General features: G+C 43.0%; 4 protein-coding genes and 1 non-coding gene across 5 annotated transcripts; 3 read left to right on the plus strand and 2 right to left on the minus strand.

The window, feature by feature from the left end:
- Positions 1-838: 838 nt before the first annotated feature.
- ADR1 (DNA-binding transcription factor) lies at positions 839-4,483 on the plus strand (the record flags this gene model as incomplete). Its single annotated transcript, XM_020210966.1, has 1 exon — positions 839-4,483. One exon carries the CDS (start codon positions 839-841, stop codon positions 4,481-4,483), a length of 3,645 nt encoding a protein of 1,214 aa, XP_020063506.1.
- An 837-nt stretch (positions 4,484-5,320) lies between these two features.
- On the minus strand, positions 5,321-7,907 carry CANTADRAFT_82056 (uncharacterized protein; the record flags this gene model as incomplete). Its single annotated transcript, XM_020211257.1, has 3 exons — positions 5,321-5,743; positions 5,789-7,526; positions 7,680-7,907. The coding sequence occupies 3 exons, from the start codon at positions 7,905-7,907 to the stop codon at positions 5,388-5,390; spliced, it is 2,322 nt and encodes a 773-aa protein (XP_020063507.1). The 3' UTR covers positions 5,321-5,387.
- A 4,064-nt stretch (positions 7,908-11,971) lies between these two features.
- On the plus strand, positions 11,972-12,043 carry CANTADRAFT_t147. Its single transcript has one exon. It is a non-coding gene; the product is annotated as a tRNA-Thr (tRNA).
- Positions 12,044-12,275: 232 nt separating this feature from the next.
- CANTADRAFT_90766 (dynamin-related GTPase) lies at positions 12,276-15,011 on the plus strand (the record flags this gene model as incomplete). Its single annotated transcript, XM_020211738.1, has 2 exons — positions 12,276-12,389; positions 12,477-15,011. 2 exons carry the CDS (start codon positions 12,276-12,278, stop codon positions 15,009-15,011), a joined length of 2,649 nt encoding a protein of 882 aa, XP_020063508.1.
- A 232-nt stretch (positions 15,012-15,243) lies between these two features.
- NAN1 (Nan1p) lies at positions 15,244-17,712 on the minus strand (the record flags this gene model as incomplete). The annotated part of the gene is made up of 1 exon (XM_020206816.1): positions 15,244-17,712. One exon carries the CDS (start codon positions 17,710-17,712, stop codon positions 15,244-15,246), a length of 2,469 nt encoding a protein of 822 aa, XP_020063509.1.
- Positions 17,713-17,833: the final 121 nt, after the last annotated feature.

The following is a 17,833-nucleotide window of genomic DNA, read 5'->3' on the forward strand; positions in this document are numbered from 1 at the left end:
TATCGAAACCATGCCCCAACAATGCCACCAGGGGCTGGTTCTCGGTACGACAGCCAGTTTAGTCCTAATCCAGTAGTGCAGGAGCCCACCCACGCCCGAAAGATGGATTGGGACATCAAGTGCGCAGCGGAAGGCACCAATCGGCAACAGAACGCATAATTGCACTAATCTCGCAGATTCTCTTGTGTGTGATTTTCTCACAAATTGTTGTGGTCCACCATTAATAAAGACTACTTTCTTCTGCAAACCCCATTCGATACCTACCCTCGAGTAACAACTGTGTGTTACTCTTCTTTTCTACCACTAGAACTTCGCCCAGCGCTTGTTCTCACGTTCTCGATCTCGAGACGTACCCCAGATTTCGAAAAAACCGCAGAATCGGCCCCAACCTAGCTCTGGTCACCATTTCAGAGTCCACAGTTGCCGGAAGCGCCCTATACTCTGCTGAACTCAAGTTCTGGGCCCTAGCTGACCTTAACATCGTCATTTCGTGCTTGGGAACCCATTTTTTGGGGATTCATACCGTTTCTCGGGGATAACGTGCATACAGCCGTAAGCACATTTTGCCATCCGGAAACACCTCAGCACCACCAGCTGGACTGACATATACACCGTCGGGAAACCCTCTCGGAACACTACATTCTTGGCCCCATCCGTTACGACGGCCATACACCACTTGAAGCTTACCCACAGCTTTCTCGCGGGAACTTTGTGTAATTCCTTTTGTGTCACTCCCCCACAAATTCAACATTTCAGTCATTGCTGGCCTATGCTTTCTCAAACAACATACCAAAACTCGTTTTCAATCGATAACCCCTACGGATCACGTGGCAGCATTATGTCTACTGATGGAGTCAGGCTAGGCGGTGCAAGCAACGATAACAACCAATCCAACCCTAATATGAACCCTTCTGCTCCTGGTGGCGTTTCCTCGAATAAAGGAGTGCCGTATGAGTTCACCGCAAATGGTACCACACCCTCGGGAAAACCAAGACTCTTTGTGTGTCAGGTATGTACGCGAGCCTTTGCAAGGCTCGAGCATCTTCGGAGACACGAACGCTCCCATACCAAAGAAAAGCCCTTCAGCTGTGGTGTATGCCAGAGAAAGTTCTCCAGAAGAGACTTGCTTTTGAGGCATGCCCAGAAGCTACATGCTGGTTGTTCGGATGCCATAACGAGGCTTCGCCGGAAGTCCATCAAGCGGTCCAACAGCACCAGTACCAACGCGAGCAACAATGAGGACGTCGATGAAGACGATGAAGATATGGATATCGAAGTCGAGGAAACACCCAAGAAGAGGATGGACCCGGTACATTTCAACCTTGCCCTGTTCGATTCAACCAGGGGTTCCGCTTCTTCCCCACAGCGGAAGAACTCAGAGTCTAATACCCCGTTGCGGCTGGTGTTGGACCACCGTAAAAAGTTCATTGGCAATAGAAGCAAGAGAGGTGCATCATTTTCGGCGCAATCCGGTGCTAACTACTCCATCGGCCAGTCACAGTTTAGTGATATCTATCCTAACCCTGAAAACGTCGAGTTCTCTACTCCACAGATGCTTCCGTCCTCGATGAATGATGAAATTAGCTGGTTGAACAACTTGTCTACTATTCCTGGCATGACAGGTGTTGACAGTTCAGGAACTAGTGGTATCATGGGTAACACTTCCAATCCAGCAATTTCTAATGCAAAGTTCATACCTCAGAATTTTTATGATATTCGTCAGAATTCAATTTCCACAGTGCTCGAAGGCACCAACCCTCCAGCAAACGTGAGTCATCATGGCTCATTTTCTAACAAACTTCCAGGCTCTGGAATGGAATCCATGGGCTACATGATGCCAACAGCTACTATTACCAACCATGAATTACAACAAGGAATGTCGAAGGAACCAAGCATCAAAGAGGAGAAAGACTATGGATACTCATTTTATGATATTCCTGAATCAATGTTGTCAGGAAGATCCTTGGATTCTGTCACAACAGGTATGGATATGCCTCACCACCCCCCTCAACAAACTCATTTCAAGGTGTTGACCCCAATCAAGCAGGAAGAAGAAGACAGTATAAGTCATCAGAATGGAAATAAGAATGTTGACTTCAACTTCCTTAATGATATCGACGAATTGACCAGTGGATATGATATGAACTCTAAGTTTTTACCTAATGGTTATTCATTCTACGGCGATAACCCTTCTGTGTCTTCTTCGGGAGTTGAAGCTCATTCCCCTTCGATATTATCACCTTCCTTAAATTTGAATAACCCTGGCGGTTTGCTTAATGATACTTTGGATCAAAGCCAATTGTTGGATCTCGACCAACATACAAATCATAACACAGGCTTGGGAAATCCTGGACGTCGTGGAAATTTCTCAAGAAATAAGCTCTTTACTAATTCACTTCGTCATCTTCTTCATCGTGCTCTTTCGAAATACCCGATCAGTGGTATTGTCAACCCAACCATTCCCTCTAACGAAAAGTTGGAGTATTACCTTTCAAAGTTTGTTCATGACTTCTTGAGTTACTTACCGTTTATCCACCTCTCTAAATTGAATGAATTTGAAATGATGAACATGACTCTGAGTGAAGACTGGAGCAATGAAAGTGCTAGAGTGTGTCTCCCATTGTTAATAGCCACCATTGGTGCATTATTTGCAAACAATAAGAGAGATGCTGAACATCTTTATGAAGCATCCAGAAGAACAATCCACATTTATTTGGAAAGTAGAAAGAATTCTTCAGAGAAAGAAAAAGAAAAGGATGGTGCTAATATCAATCCACTTTGGCTTATTCAATCATTGATGTTGTCGGTTATCTACGGTTTATTCTCTGATAACGAAAATAATGTGTACATTGTCATCAGACAGTTAAGCGCATTGAATTCTTTGGTCAAAACTTCAATCAAGAGTAAGAGACCTTTATTGTTTTCCATTAGTGGTGAAGATGAAGAGTGTTACAACAAGTTAAACGGAAGCTCAGGTGATGCAAAAAATCCAGAGTCTTCGTTGTTTAATAATAACTTCGATCAAGAAATGAAGTTCAAGAATAATATCAACCTTCAATCACAGACAAGAATTGTCATCACCATTTATAGATTGACTAACTTCCTTTTGATGATGTACAATGTTCCTCTAACTTTAAGCATTAATGACTTGGTTGGTATAGAGGTTCCTAATAGAGACGATGAGCTTTTATGGGGCTTCAAAAGCTACCAAGACTTTCAAGAATGGAAATCAAGATCAGGTGGAACAAGCTTCAATATTGAGGATCATCTCAATGGCCCAAAGATTGGCTATAAGGATATCATCGTTAGCTTGACCAAGTTAAGCAAGAACGACCCCAATGACTTCAACAATCAAGAGTTGTTCAAGGTATTGAGTCAAATGAGCAGGTTTGGATTTAATGGTGTAGTTCAAGGGTTATTTGAAATAATACAATACCTCGAACTGAAGCAAGTGGATATATTCGTTGTCATAGATACCTTGGCTAAATTTTATCCAAATGAACCATTCGTCGGCCAGTCACAATCTAGAATGAACCAAGACTTCGAAAAGCTTGAATTTATATTAAGTTCAAACTATACGAAGATTTCGTCCTTAATTGACTTCAAATTAGTGAAAGAACAGAGTTGGTTAAGAAACTATGAGGAATTGGCAAAGAACTACAACGGTTTATTGAATGACAACAATCCTGATAATAAGAGTCCTGTCAGTGATTACGATTATGTTCGGATTGTCGATTGTTGCTTGATGATTATCAAGGTCATATTGTTCAAGTCTGAAGATGACTATAGCAAGAGTCTGAGCTCCCGTACTGAAGGATCCGGACCTAGTGAATCTTCTGGGTTTACAACCGACTTCTCTTTCTTGAACGCCGAGTTTCCAAGCACATTTAATGGAAACCAATTCCAGGATTTGAACACACTCTTATCTGATGATTACCAAAAAATGGGTACAACAGGAACTCTTGGTGAAGAAAATACCGTTCTGCAATTCGAGAAAGCTGTTAACTTGAGAATTTTTGAAGAATTTGATATTGCTACTGTTTCGTTGCATTCTCAGATGTTGTTCCATGTTTTTACCATCTTATCAGCATTTTCGATTTATGTTGCACGCAAGAACAACCCTGTCAATGTGCAAGATAACAGCACAAGCCAGCATTTGCTTTTCGAATTGAACCATAGATTCAGCATGACATTGAAATTGTTGGACAAAGTAGAAAGCTTTTTGAAAGTGAAGTACCAGCAAGGTGAAGGGATCAAAAGTGAGGTCCTTGACCAGTTTTTCTCCAATTTATACTTATACAATGGAGAGAGGAAGGACAACGAAAACTATACTTTAGAAAAGACACTTTATATTTTGAAGATCGGAGAGGTCGTGTTAAATTATGTCTTCGATAGCAATATCAAGGTGTCTATATTTAAAAAGTTGAGTGGGAGCTTGGCTCAGATACGGAAGTGGTTGATTGATAATGATGTTGCGCGATAAGATATCAAAATCGGGTCTTGTTCCAAAACAAATTCATCATACATTCAAATTGTAATATCCGAATGATTATGTTGATTAATTTATTATATTTATTCTGTCAGTATTTATTGCCTGCTAGAAAGGGCCCACGAAGTTATGATACTATTTATAAAAGCATGTAGACCTTTATACTCCAAACACAAGTATCCTGCGTCCACTAATCTACATATTACCGCGGTTGCTTCTGCAGACGAAGCATGGGATTAATGGCTCATGGGAGTGTTTTTGTTTGTAACATGTCCAAAGCTGCCCGATTTCTCGGTAGGCTATGCTCACCCTTCAAAGCACTTGATTTTGGGCACCATAGGCAACGCGGTAGTACATTTCAGCACATCATGATCACTCGAGTAGCCGTCTATAGTTTACCATAAGTATCGAATCACATGGCTAAAACACAATAAATACCCGAAATGCATTGTTAGTTTCACCTTCGGGGCCGTAGAATACTGGAAACCCACGGTGGTGGCAAGTGGATTACTGTTAAGCCCAAACACATTCGCATATCCATTCAGTGGCGTTGCCTATGCGTTGAATTCACAGAAAACTCCAAATCAACTTTTAAGTTGAGTGAAAAGTTGATCGCCGGCATGCGAAGCAAAGACCGAATTAACAGAACTGTGCCCAACTCAAGTATCCTCAGTAGTAAGGATATTTAAGGAACGGTGCATTTTGGGGCGTTTAGCTACATGTCCCCAGGGGTGAGACATTTGAATCCCCCACTTTTGCAATGTTTTACGATCATATGATTCATTGAGGGCCAAAGCAACTATTGTTCTTGGAGCTTTAGACCCCCGCATAGTCTGGCTTATGCTACATCAATAGGCTACAGTAACTGGTAAACCATTATCATCCACCTTATATTACATTAGAGATTATTATCGAACAAGATATCACTTGTTCCTATATTGTACAGATGCGGATCAACATTTTCGTTATTCGTTCTCGAAGTTTCGGAACTTTCATCTGAAGAGTTTTTGTTATTATTAGAGCCGCTTGGCACAAAGAACAGTTGGAAATCCATCAAGCTCTCCAAGTCTGCAGAGGCATGTGGAAGGTTAGAACTGTTGGCACTTGGTGGGTAGTTGTGCGAAACATTATGCTGGTTGGCTGTTGTTGTGGTGCTGACAGGAATAGGTGATATCTTTCCACCCCCTATGGACGATCTTGGAGTGTCATAGCTCACACTACCCAAGTCACTTGCATCTTCGGTATGAGCGCTGGCTTCGGGTGATAATGGAACGGCAGTATTTTCCTTTAAATCATCACCAAATGCATCTTCCAACGAGTTGATCATTTTGCTGGCGATAACACTGAATCTATGAGCAGTGACACTGATTGGTCCAAGCAAGTTCAAAATATTTCTTGCAGTGACTAATTTCTCCATCAAGGTAACAATACTATATTCATCCTGAAACCCTTGAGAGGTTTTTCTATGAAGAATAGATAAACCGAGAATAAGCGCGGCCATAAAACAGCAATTCACTGCAGGATACAGCTCGACTCTCTCTGAATACTGTTGAATATAATAATTGATGAGGGTGATAGTTAAGACTGAAGATTTCACACTAGCCTTGCAAAAATGGATCATAGTGTTATGATGCTTCACTTTCTTTGGACGTGTCAAGTCAGTATCACTCTTAAATGCAAGATACATGAAGAATGGACGACACAATAACATAATCCCGTATAATTGTGAAAGGTGCACCGCAAATACCAGGAAGTTATCCTGTGCAACATTTTCTGGTGCTCCTTCGCTTTCCACTGCACTTTGCCAACGTAAAATTTTATCAATTTGAAGATCCGGATCAAGATTAATGGACCAAATTTTGAAATCAATTGCTAACTTTTCTGCACGTACTGGGTCAATGGTGCCACTTAAATAAAAGTTTTGGACGATCTTACCATTTAAAACTGCAACCTTGGCAATTTCGATCAAGCATTTGATATTGAGTGCATTCTTGGGTTCACTTTGGACCAACTCTTCCGAATTATCAAAGTCGTCCCAATCGTAATCAGCAATCAATAACGGCCTTCCGAGCAAGATCGAGGATATTCTGTCACAAACGTAGAGACTGACCCATAATTTACGTCTATGGTAGACGTAACTTCTGTCTTTGTAGGATTCGTTGATAAATTTTCGATGTAAACCCAATGCTTGGGCATTTCTGATAGCAGTACCCAACATCAACCACGAGGTACTTCTATTACAATTAGTTTGGTAGTAGAAATAAATAAGGAAATAAGCTTCGGTCAACCACAACTTGCCGTCATCAACAGTACTTCTTATAAGGTTGAACCCACTTTCAAAATAGGCCACTGAAGTACTGTTTGGCGCAAGTTCCTGAATTAGCGGAGACCTGGATATTTCGGCAAAAAGAAGGCCCAAAGATATTACCAAATGGAGCAACGCCAACTTTTCAGGCAGGGCTTTCACTGGATCCCTGTAGACATGATCGATGACGTTTCTGGTGAAGTAGCTCATGTTGAATATGTACCAACTTTGGTTGACGTTGTTTTGGAAGAATACCAACAATTTATCACAATGTTCTCTCGCAGGAAGGTCGATGGCCTTTCCTGGCCTCAATTGTATGGGCTCATCCAACATGTTGATGCCTTGGTCGTCGGAGGAAAAATCTGATACTCCAAGCTTGTCCATGAAGATATTTCTTGCTTCGAATAGAAGCGACAACGGACTACTTTCGCCAATGTATCTGGTTGAGGTAGCCGAATCGAAAAGAATCCTAGGGACCTTTTGATCGTCGCTGAGCTCACCACTGCTGCTGTCTTCCATTTTGACGTCGTCTTGCTTTGGGGTCACGCTGGGAAGAACCACAGGTTTTGGCTCGGATTCTTCTTCCTTGTAGGCGTTCAACGGGAAGGACAAGAGGGGCTGCAAGCTTTTGGGAATGTAGGTTGACCGTAACAACTTGGAGGCGGGGGGAAGCTTGTTGATGGAGCCGTGGTCCGGGTACGTGCTGAAGGTGTTGATTTGGGGGATAGATAACTCGGAGGACTTTTGGGGGAAATGGTGGTACTGGTATAAGTTGTTTGGCGGAGGGTTTGGGGGAATGGAGGCCAGTGCCGGCGAGAGGTAGTTGGGGTAGTTGGGCACGATGGGGCCCGAGCTGGGCCCTATGGCGTAGGAGGATTCGGGGACGTGGGGGGTGGAGGCGACCGGGCTGTTGGGCGAGGACTTGGATGGGTTGGCCAAAATCTTCTTGATGCCCTTGGTGGTTCTGCGATCGACGATGGAAAACTGGCACACGATGTTCTTCTTCTTGCACAACTCACATGGTGACTTGCCGATGCACTTGTACTTACGCTTCTTGCAGTAGTCACACGCCTGGGTCACCTTCTTGCGCCGCTCTGTGGGAAACGACACCATCTTGCGATCCTCCATGGTTTTTTGGTGGTGGTTGGGTGGTGGTGGTTTAGGTGGAGAGGAGATGGATCAACAAAAACGCGAGGCAAAGCTCGGGAGTGGGGGCGGAGCGGAGGACGATTAGGGTGTCCAAACTGGGGCGGACGGTTGGCTGTAAAAGGTGTAAGGAAACGGTTTTTTGCGAGAATTGTTGGAACCGCTGCCTGAGGGACCATGCGGTGACAGACGAACAAAACCAGCACGGGAATGCAACAAAAGAGGTAGGGCGACAAAAGCTAACCCGAGCGACAAACACCAGTAGCGAACACACACAAAGTGGCAGGAACTGGCCAAGGACGTTGCGACGGGTCAAACTACCAGCAGGAGTCAAATAAGCCGGAAGGTGGGGAACCGATGGAATTTAAGCCGTGACAATGTGATGACTTACACACTGGGAGTTCAAAGCCGGTAGGGTTCGGACGGATTAGAGGCGGCGGGGGGAGTGCGAACTGGGCGGGCTGGGGTGCCGTGGCAGTTAGCGGACCCTGGAGATCTTGGAGCCTCCTTTACGGCGGGGCCAGGGCCTCCACTGGGCCATGGTTGCAGTGGCGAGCGGGTCCCCATGGGCCCAAGGCTATGGGCCTGGCAGGCAGTTTCTTGGGAAGTGGGCCGGTTAATAGCGTGGGTCCGAGAGGCGAACAAAGACGGCCACGCGGCTATCGGCACATGTGCAAACCTGGCGGTGGGAGCCACCACTGGCGGGCGCAGGGCCATGCGGCGGACCCATAGTGCTAGGAAGGGGGCCCGCCTGTCAACTGGTGCAGTTTCCCGTCGGATTTCGGTGACTCGCGCCTTTTGCATGAGGTGCCCTCAAGCTGGTGGTTAGATGCCAATAACCGTTTCATCGAGCACCTGGCACGTATCTGCACTGACGCGTATCTCGCCTCAAACCTTGTTTCAGCCTTTCCCCCAACTTCCCCGGGCACTACCGCCAGATGCAACTTCCGTACAACCAGTTCGTGTATTAGACGTCTATAAAATATCCCGGGGGTTGCATGCGGAAATGTCACCAACAATAGTGGCGGCAAATCCAATTAGAATAGCCACCTGCAACCATGTGAAATACCACCAGCTGCACTCCACCACTCGTGCGGCGGCCTCGAGCTCGTCGCTGCACCGGCCGGGATCCCACGAGCATGCCCATGTTTGTGGAACTGGGGTTGGCGAGTGCATACTTCCATGTCCCGCCCTGGCACTTTTGCTGCTGCCACCGAGTTGCGAACGGTACCGCATAACCGCTGGCTGCGTCCTTCCTCCTACTACAACCAGTGGCTTAGTACATATAGGGGAAATAGGGGTTTGGAGAAATGTTGCTTGGCGATTACCACTACTCTCCCTATTTTGTTTTCGCGGTTCCACGTCTAATTCCATTTTAGGGTATATGGCACTTTTTTTTCTGTCCTTGCATGCATCTTCGGTTTCGTACTGTCCACTCTGGCTTTGTTCTTCGGGGATTCGCCTCCTCCTCCTGAGTCCGTGTCGTATCCTCAGCGCTCGTCTTTTGATTAGCCTTATCGTGACGCTGATGGTCCGAGCCCGCGAGCCTTTGGGCCCATTCGTGCATGCCAGGAGCATGTTCGATGATTGGGCTTTCTGGATCCTGGAACTGGTGGCGTCACTCGGTATTTAACTCTGAATCACTTGCTAGATCATTGCCACAGCAATCGCCCTTATCTCGACTCCCGGGTTGCTACAGTAACAATAGATGCTAATATCAACGAGTCCTTGTATTCCAAGGATTAGGCAATAGCGAGTGCACCGGTCCGAAAGCCCCTGGATTGCCCTTCGCAACTGTCATAGCCGTTCCTATGTCACTTTTGACACCTTCATGTGGCCCGAATTTTATTTCCCGCAGCTTCAGAATTTCAATTTCAAATGCGTGGCTCATGCCGAACGACAGGTTAATTTTACGGTTCTAGCCTTTTATCTCAAGCTTTCGCTCGCAATTAACAAGTAAATCCCAACCAGATAACTATGCCACCGGTTCACGTATCCTTACTCTTGCTGGGACCATTGTGGCCTACGAGTATTACAAATGCATAGCGGCTTGGCACTTTGTGAAATATAGTTTAGTCTAACTCGATGCTTGGCCAATTAAACCTATGTACCATTTTCGGTGAAATAAGGAAGCATGTGCCTGGGGTAATGAAACAGCAATGTGGGGGATCCTCTACCGCCACACCTGCCCCAGACCCAACCCAATTCAGGTCCTTCCTTCTAGAATCCGTCTATTGTTAATTAACTCCGTCCAATAAGCCATATTGAATATAAAATTATGAGCTGATCTATGGGGAATTTCCGGACAAGTGGTGCGATTTGAATGATATCCAGATAACAAATTCGATCTCAACCATGGGCTAATATCAACTGCATATGTAGCGCGCTGTTATTATGATGCGCCTTTTTCCAGTTTGGAATGCCTCCCGTCTCTTTTTACCACCCTTGTTGTTGGCTGCGAAACGCATAGCCCCTCATTTCAACAATAGCATAAGGTTTTTAAGCCATGTTGTCTCAAGGATGAAGTCATTCTGGAGAATTCCGACTTCAGGATTATCCGAAAAGTTTAAATGGCCATATACGAACACCCCTAATAGTTCAATTTGTCAATTTGTTATAGTAGTGTGCTACAGTTGGAACATTATTGTTCAGTGCAGGGTGGAATTCTGTTTTTAGTGCTGTATGTGACGCAGTCTCAAGGAAATTTAGTAAAGCCTTGGAGATTCAAGGCTCAAAAAGCCAGTAGTTACTAAACATTTGAGTTTATCACCTAGGGGCTAAGAAGCCAGGTTGAGGGCTAGGTTGAGGGCTTTTTTGGTTCTTTCCAAATGCCTGATGCAAATAAACGCAATGGCTAAATTTGCTTTTCTTTGGTTGGAAGGATACAGTGTATGGTTCAAATCCCATAACTTGGCCCTAGAAGAAGAGAGCTCGTTCATTTCGTGTAATTGTAGGTATATCTTCTAAGTTTAGTTTAGCGAAAATGAAAATCTGGAAAAATGAGGAAAAATAATAGGAAATTCGGGCACTTATTTTTTTGATGCAGATGTAAAAAGTTCACCTACTTCCAGCCTATCCTTCAAAATCGGGTTGATTTTGCTTTCGGAGGCGGAGTAGTGTAACTGAGCGAGAAATAGATACAAAGAGTACGTTTACTGCTACTTACACACGGTTACATAAGCAGATAAAAGTGTGTATGTGTGAACATTAAAATGTGGTATTTTACAAGTATCAGCCAGTGACAAGCATAAGCAAGTAATAGCAAACGGGGAAGAAATAAGTATTTGATAAGCACATGTCCCAGTAGTTGAGATGATAGTAGAGAAAGGGGACGTTTATTAACGGTCCGCCTTCAACATAAGTGCTTTAAAAATCTATTCTACTGCTTAAACTACAGAGTGGACCAATTACAGTGTGTGTTTGGGATGTTTTCTGTCATGCTGTTGATCTAAATATTCTGAAACTAGTTGAATTTGACTCAAAAATCCGGAAGTAAATCATAATCTACTCTATGGATAACATTATACCTTTTGCCATGGGAAACTACAGTTCATGCCAGAAAGTTTTGCAAATGTGAAGCTTAGTTTTTAATTTAATCACTACCAATTTTGTGTCTGGAATCTTTCGATATCCTAACATGGGTGTTGAAAGGAAACTTTAGTAGTTGTGAGAGTTTCATAAATAAGAGGTATGGTAGGAAACTGTATTCTTCAAATAGGATTTGCCACGGTAATAATATTTCACTCTTCATTCTAGATGAACTGGTTGATACCTTACTGTCAGTTCTACCGGAATAAAAGTGGCATCTTTTCCGATGGACCACTAGTTACTGTTTTTCAAAAATGAATTTCTCAATAATAAATATATTTGAAAGCTAAGTATACTAAATCTTATATAGACCAGTCGTAAAATGCCAAGAGAATACCATCCTGGTTCCAGAAATCGCCTACTATGCGTTTTGGCATGGGAAACTTTTGTGCAGAAATTCTATGTCTCCAGGGCTATCCTCATTCATACACGGTAAATTTCACGCCCCTTTAGCTTAGTGGTAGAGCGTTGCACTTGTAATGCAAAGGTCGCTAGTTCAATTCTGGCAGGGGGCATTGTAATTATTTTTTTAGGCGAAATACCCAACTTTGGGTAAGCAGTACGACACAACCCACACCTGGAAACACATTTCTAAGGGCCGGCCACACAGGACATGGTTTCCTTATTCCAGTCTCTACGCCTTCATGTTGCAACCTCCTGACTATTCCTCGCCCCTCTATGGTCCATATGCAGTCCGGTTGCCACTACCAATAAACACCATCAGACAATTTGCATGATCTACACACGATGAAAGCACTCTCAGGACCATCACCGTTTATGAGAGGCTTCCTATTCAAACTAGGGCGAAGCCTAGGTCCGTCCACCGGGGTCACCCCTTCGACCCTTCTCAGAAGAAATGCAGTCAGTGGAGGAGGGCTCACCAAGGAGTTCTCGGTCTTGTGTCCTAGAAGAGGTCAGGACATTTTAAGGAAAACCACAATCGCCAAGCGTCCTCTTGAGTTCCACAGAAACCTCGGTTTTATCAAGATAATTGCCCGTGCTACCAAGATCCCTGTGTATATAGGCGGGACTTTTGCCGCTGGTGGATCGTACGTTGCTTACAAGGTGGACCAAGCATCGACCTATACCAGTGACAAATTGAACGCTTTGAAGGATTTTTCAGATGGTTTCTTTGATAAGACGGGTGAATTTTTCAAGAACATAGGCAGCTCTGGCAGTGAGAGCGGCGGCAGTGGCGGCGGCAGCGGAAATGGTGACACAGCAACAGCAGTTGGCGCCACTGCTGCAGCCGTGGGGTTTGCTCCAGAGGAAGACGAAGACAATACGGAAGACGAAGACGATGAAGAGACCTTAATAGATGATGACGATGACGATGATTTGGAAAATGACGAGACCGATGATGAAATGATGAATTTAACCAGACAAATGATCGAAATAAGGAACTTGCTTGCCAGCATTGACCACGACACCATCAAGCTTCCATCTATCGTGGTCATTGGTTCCCAATCAAGTGGTAAGTCTTCAGTGTTGGAGTCTATCGTGGGCCAGGAATTTTTACCCAAGGGTTCGAACATGGTGACAAGAAGACCAATTGAATTGACCTTGATCAACACTCCGGATGCGGCTGCCGATGTGGCTGAATTCCCAGCCTTGAAAATGCACAATCTTACCGACTTTCAACAGGTTCAAAAGATTTTGTTTGATTTGAATATGGCGGTACCAGAGCATGAATGTATATCAAACGACCCTATCCAGATCACTGTGCGGTCACCAAGAGTCCCTGATTTGTCCTTAGTTGATTTGCCTGGGTACATTCAAGTTGAAGCCGCAGACCAACCAATTGAATTGAAGCAAAAAATCAGACAGTTGTGCAACAGATACCTTGAGGCACCTAATATTATTTTGGCAATCTCAGCTGCTGATGTCGATCTCGCTAATTCTGCCGCTCTTAGAGCTTCCAGGGTTGCTGATCCAAGGGGTGAAAGAACTATCGGTGTAGTAACTAAGGTGGATTTAGTACAGCCAGAATTAGCAACCGCTATTCTTACCAATAGAAAGTATCCTCTCAAAATGGGATATGTTGGGGTAATAACGAAAATTCCAACTGCCAACAAGACGAGTGGAAGTTTATTTTCAAGAAAGACAGTTTCAGGATATCAAGCATACGTTGCTCAGCAAAACTTTGAATACAATTATTTCAAAGAAAATAAGGAAGAGTTTACTGGAACTACTACGGGAACAAGAAATTTGAAGAAAAAGTTGATGAAGGTGCTCGAAAAATCAATGACTGCTTCTCTTAGGCCAACCCATTTTGCAATCCAACAAGAATTGGAAGAAACCTCTTATCAATTCAAGGTGGAATTTAACGACAGACCATTGACCCCGCAAATGTACTTGGCTAACAATATTGATGCTTTGAAATTAGCTACGAAAGAATTAAGTCATCATTTCTCTCGGGCTGAATTGAAGTCATTACTCAAGAATGAATTGGATCAGAAGGTATTGAATTTATTAGCTGAAAGGTACTGGAACAAACCTTTTAGCTTGAAGAACTCGAATGTTGTTGTGGAACCAGACTTGAGAGAATTATCCCAAATATCGAACATCGATGATGATACCTATTGGCATAAGAAATTGGATTTAACGACAAGCTCATTGACTAAATTGGGTGTCGGAAGATTGTCCACTAGTTTAATAACGAACGCTTTGGTAGCTGAAGTCGAGAATCTCGTGGACATCACTCAACTTAGAAATCATCCTATGGCTAAGGCAGCGGTGAAAGACGCCGCTAAATCTGTTTTGGGGGCAAAGTACTACTCGACCGCCGATCAGGTGGAGAATTGTATCAAACCCTACAAGTATGAGATCGAAATCGAGGACAGAGAATGGCAAACAAGCAAAGAGAATGCCGTCAAGTTACTCAAAGAAGAATTGAGACAAGCCGATGATGTTTACAACTATCTCAAAAAGCTGATTGGAGGTAGAAAGTTGCAACAGGTCGTCACATACTTAGAAAAGTTGAACCAGAACCAATCCTTAGATCTTGATTTGAATTCAAAGGAAGCGCTTGGATTCTCCCCACAACTTATCGAAAAAGGAAAGGAAGCTATCTTTTTAAAGGATAGAATTTCGTTATTGAAGATGAGATATCTGTTTGTCAAGAATTCGAAGAAATGCAAGAAGAAGGAGAATAAGTATCAATGTCCAGAAATCTTTTTAGATGCTGTATCATCCAAAATCGCTTCCACTTCTATCTTGTTCTTGAACGTCGAACTCTTGAGTGATTTTTACTACAACTTTCCAAGAGAACTTGATTTGAAGTTCTTTACTAACCTTACAAAGGAGGAGATTGAAAGATTTGCAAAGGAAGATCCGAAGATTAAGAAGCACATCGAATTACAAGAGAGAAAGGACCTCTTAGAGAATGCCATGAGTAAGATTGAAGGTGTTCTTGCAATCCAACGCACAAAGAAGACCGGCAATGATTCAGGTAATAAGTCGATTTTCAGCTGGGGATCTTAGTCTTCCCACATTTCAGTCTGTTGTAAGGCTCATTGAATCTTGCAGCACATTTACTGGACTATTTTCTTGTATAAATTTATAAGCGACACAATTCTGTGAGTATTTTCTAAAGATCACCATCAATGTAGAATTGCATTTTTTTTGAACGATGTTAGAATATATTATGTAACCACTACAGACGTTATCCGATTGCTTTTACTAGCCTATATATACACTATATCGTAATCATCGATTACTTTATAACCTTGATAATTCTATCAAACAAGGTCTCGATTTGGATACCTTCAACGTTTTCGAAAATTGGCTGGAAAGTATTGAGATCAAGACTTCTATTAAATTCAACGTCATCTAATTTTTCATTGTGACCATTGATGCCACTCAGTTTGATTTGAACATTTCTATTATTTATGACATCAGCAGTTGCTTGGGCATTTATCAACATATTGTTCATGTCGGATGTCAAATCGAAGGTTTCCTCTTGTTCCGTTTCAGTGACATTTGAAGGTTGTACAACCCCGACTCTAGAGTCCAAATCAACAAAAATAAATGACGAATTGAAATGCCTGATAGAAGAAATACCCTGGTTGTGGACAGACGAATAAATTGGTTTAATTTGATTAGGATTGAAAATCAAAATCTTGGACTTGATGGAGAAATCTGGTTCAGTGTTGTAATAGTTGAGTGCTAAACATACCAATTTGTTGAGTGGGTCAATAGTGATTAAGTTTCTTCCACCACTCGTGGTGTTAACTTTAGCATATAATTCATTCATTTCACCAGTCAAGAGATTGAATGAACAAAGTCTGGTCTTGGATAACACGATAAGATTGTTGTCCAAGATGGACAATGACCTAATAGGAGATCCCGAGATGGCTGGAATGTTGAATTTGACCGGTTCGAAGGTTTGAACGTTAATGACAGAAATTGAGGATTCATGCCCTAAAATGAGTAATGATCCATCATCAGACCAACAGATATCAATTGAACTTGAAGCCAAAGAACCTCCAAGTTTCGATTTTCTCAAGGTCCATGCAGTTTGAGTCAGTCTTTCAGCCTTAGCAGTGAACTCCTTAGTAGTTCTTGGTCTCCACAACCTTAAGGATCCTTTGCTATCTACAGTCACAAATGCTTGACCATTGTAGTAGGACACTGGTGAAGGAATGATGGAAATGATTGGGTTTGATCCATGAGGGTCAATAATCTTGGTGGTTAGCTCCCAGTTACCGTTTGCTGTAGACTTAACATTAGATGAACCTTTTGGTTCCACATATTTCCAGAATTTCAAAGCATACTGTTTGTCACCCTTGGATAATAAGTTGTCGAAGTCCGAGGTTAAAATACTGTCAAAGGTACACATCCATTCACCATCCTTAGTGAAACTAATGCTAGTGATCTCAGGGTCTGCCAATTTAGTTTCGGATTTGACTTTTCCTGTAGAAACTGTAGAAGCTGCATTTTGGATAAAGCTTTGCTCGTTCTTGACCAAATCATACGCTTGCACAATTGAGGAGTTTGGGAAATATAAGTTCTTTGATTTGGGATGGACCTCGAAAATACTGGAGTAATCATACCTGAGTTTGGAAACATCAAATTGTGCCTTGGAAAACTTCTTCTTCGATTTGGACAAAGTGGACTTTATCGAATTGGTGAACTTTGGTCTAATGCTGTTAACGGATAATCTGGAAACCAAATCCACCGCCGACAAGACTAAAACTTCGTAAGTATTTTCCTGTTCCTCCTCATCGCCAGAAACCTTCAAGAGTAATTCGTAATAGTCAGGCTTCACATTGTCAATGGAAATTTTATCTATGGTACCGTTCAATCTTGGTAAGAACTGGGTCTTTTCAGTCTCTAATTGCCAGAATACTAAAACCTTTTCTAAACCACCCGACAACAAGTAAGCATTATCAGGAGTGAACTGCAAAGATTTGACTTGATCATTATGCCATTTGAAAAGACGTTGAGGCTTATCAACAATAAGTCCCCCGTATAATAATTGGATTGTTCCACTGACAGTACCGAGAGCTATTATGGAGTCATTGGACACGGCCATGGATGTGACTGGTGCTTTGAATGGAAATTTGATACGTTCGGTGGTTAAATTGATCGACGCAAGTGAATTTTCAGCTTCGACAAGCTCAAAATTCACAAGATAAATTTCATGCTCCTCATTCACAAACGCAATCTTGCTTCCATCTAAGGATATGCTAAATCTGGTGGAGTTTTCAATTTCTTTCAATGGAGTTATTTCCAAGGAGTTACGGTCAATCTTGTGAATGCTTCTGTTCTGCGCAGTTCCCTTCTTGTCCTTCTTACCGTTGACAGTATAAAATGCATCTTCGGTCACCTGAATCACACTAAGTATAGGAGCTTCAACTTCTAAGTCAAGTTTTCCAACTATTGGCACTGTTATCTTGTCTCTCCAATTGACCATTACGACCTCGCCGTAACCTTTAAAAAGAAGAACACGGTGATTGTGAGTGGTGTCGAGCTTGAAATCCACTACATCGGTGGCATCACATTCTATGGCTCTAATGCACTGACGGGTAGAAATGAAGTAGACTCGAAGTTGATGAGATAGGAGAACGATGCAATGGCGGCCATCGGCCGAGAACACGGTGGAGGCAGCACGGGAGTTTGGGAGAAATGCTGGCTTTCCACCGGAAACCAAGGATGTAGTCCAGTCTGTAGATCCGCTCATGGTTGCCAAAGACGATCTAGTGGGACCAAAAGTTTTCAAGATGAGATGAACAAAAATCATATACACGTGACCATAAAAACACGTGACCCGCAGTTACCATTCATCCCATCTCGCTGAAAAC

Source organism: Suhomyces tanzawaensis (assembly GCF_001661415.1).
Source record: "Suhomyces tanzawaensis NRRL Y-17324 unplaced genomic scaffold CANTAscaffold_5, whole genome shotgun sequence".
In the NCBI taxonomy this organism is placed as follows: Eukaryota; Fungi; Ascomycota; class Pichiomycetes; order Serinales; family Debaryomycetaceae; genus Suhomyces; species Suhomyces tanzawaensis.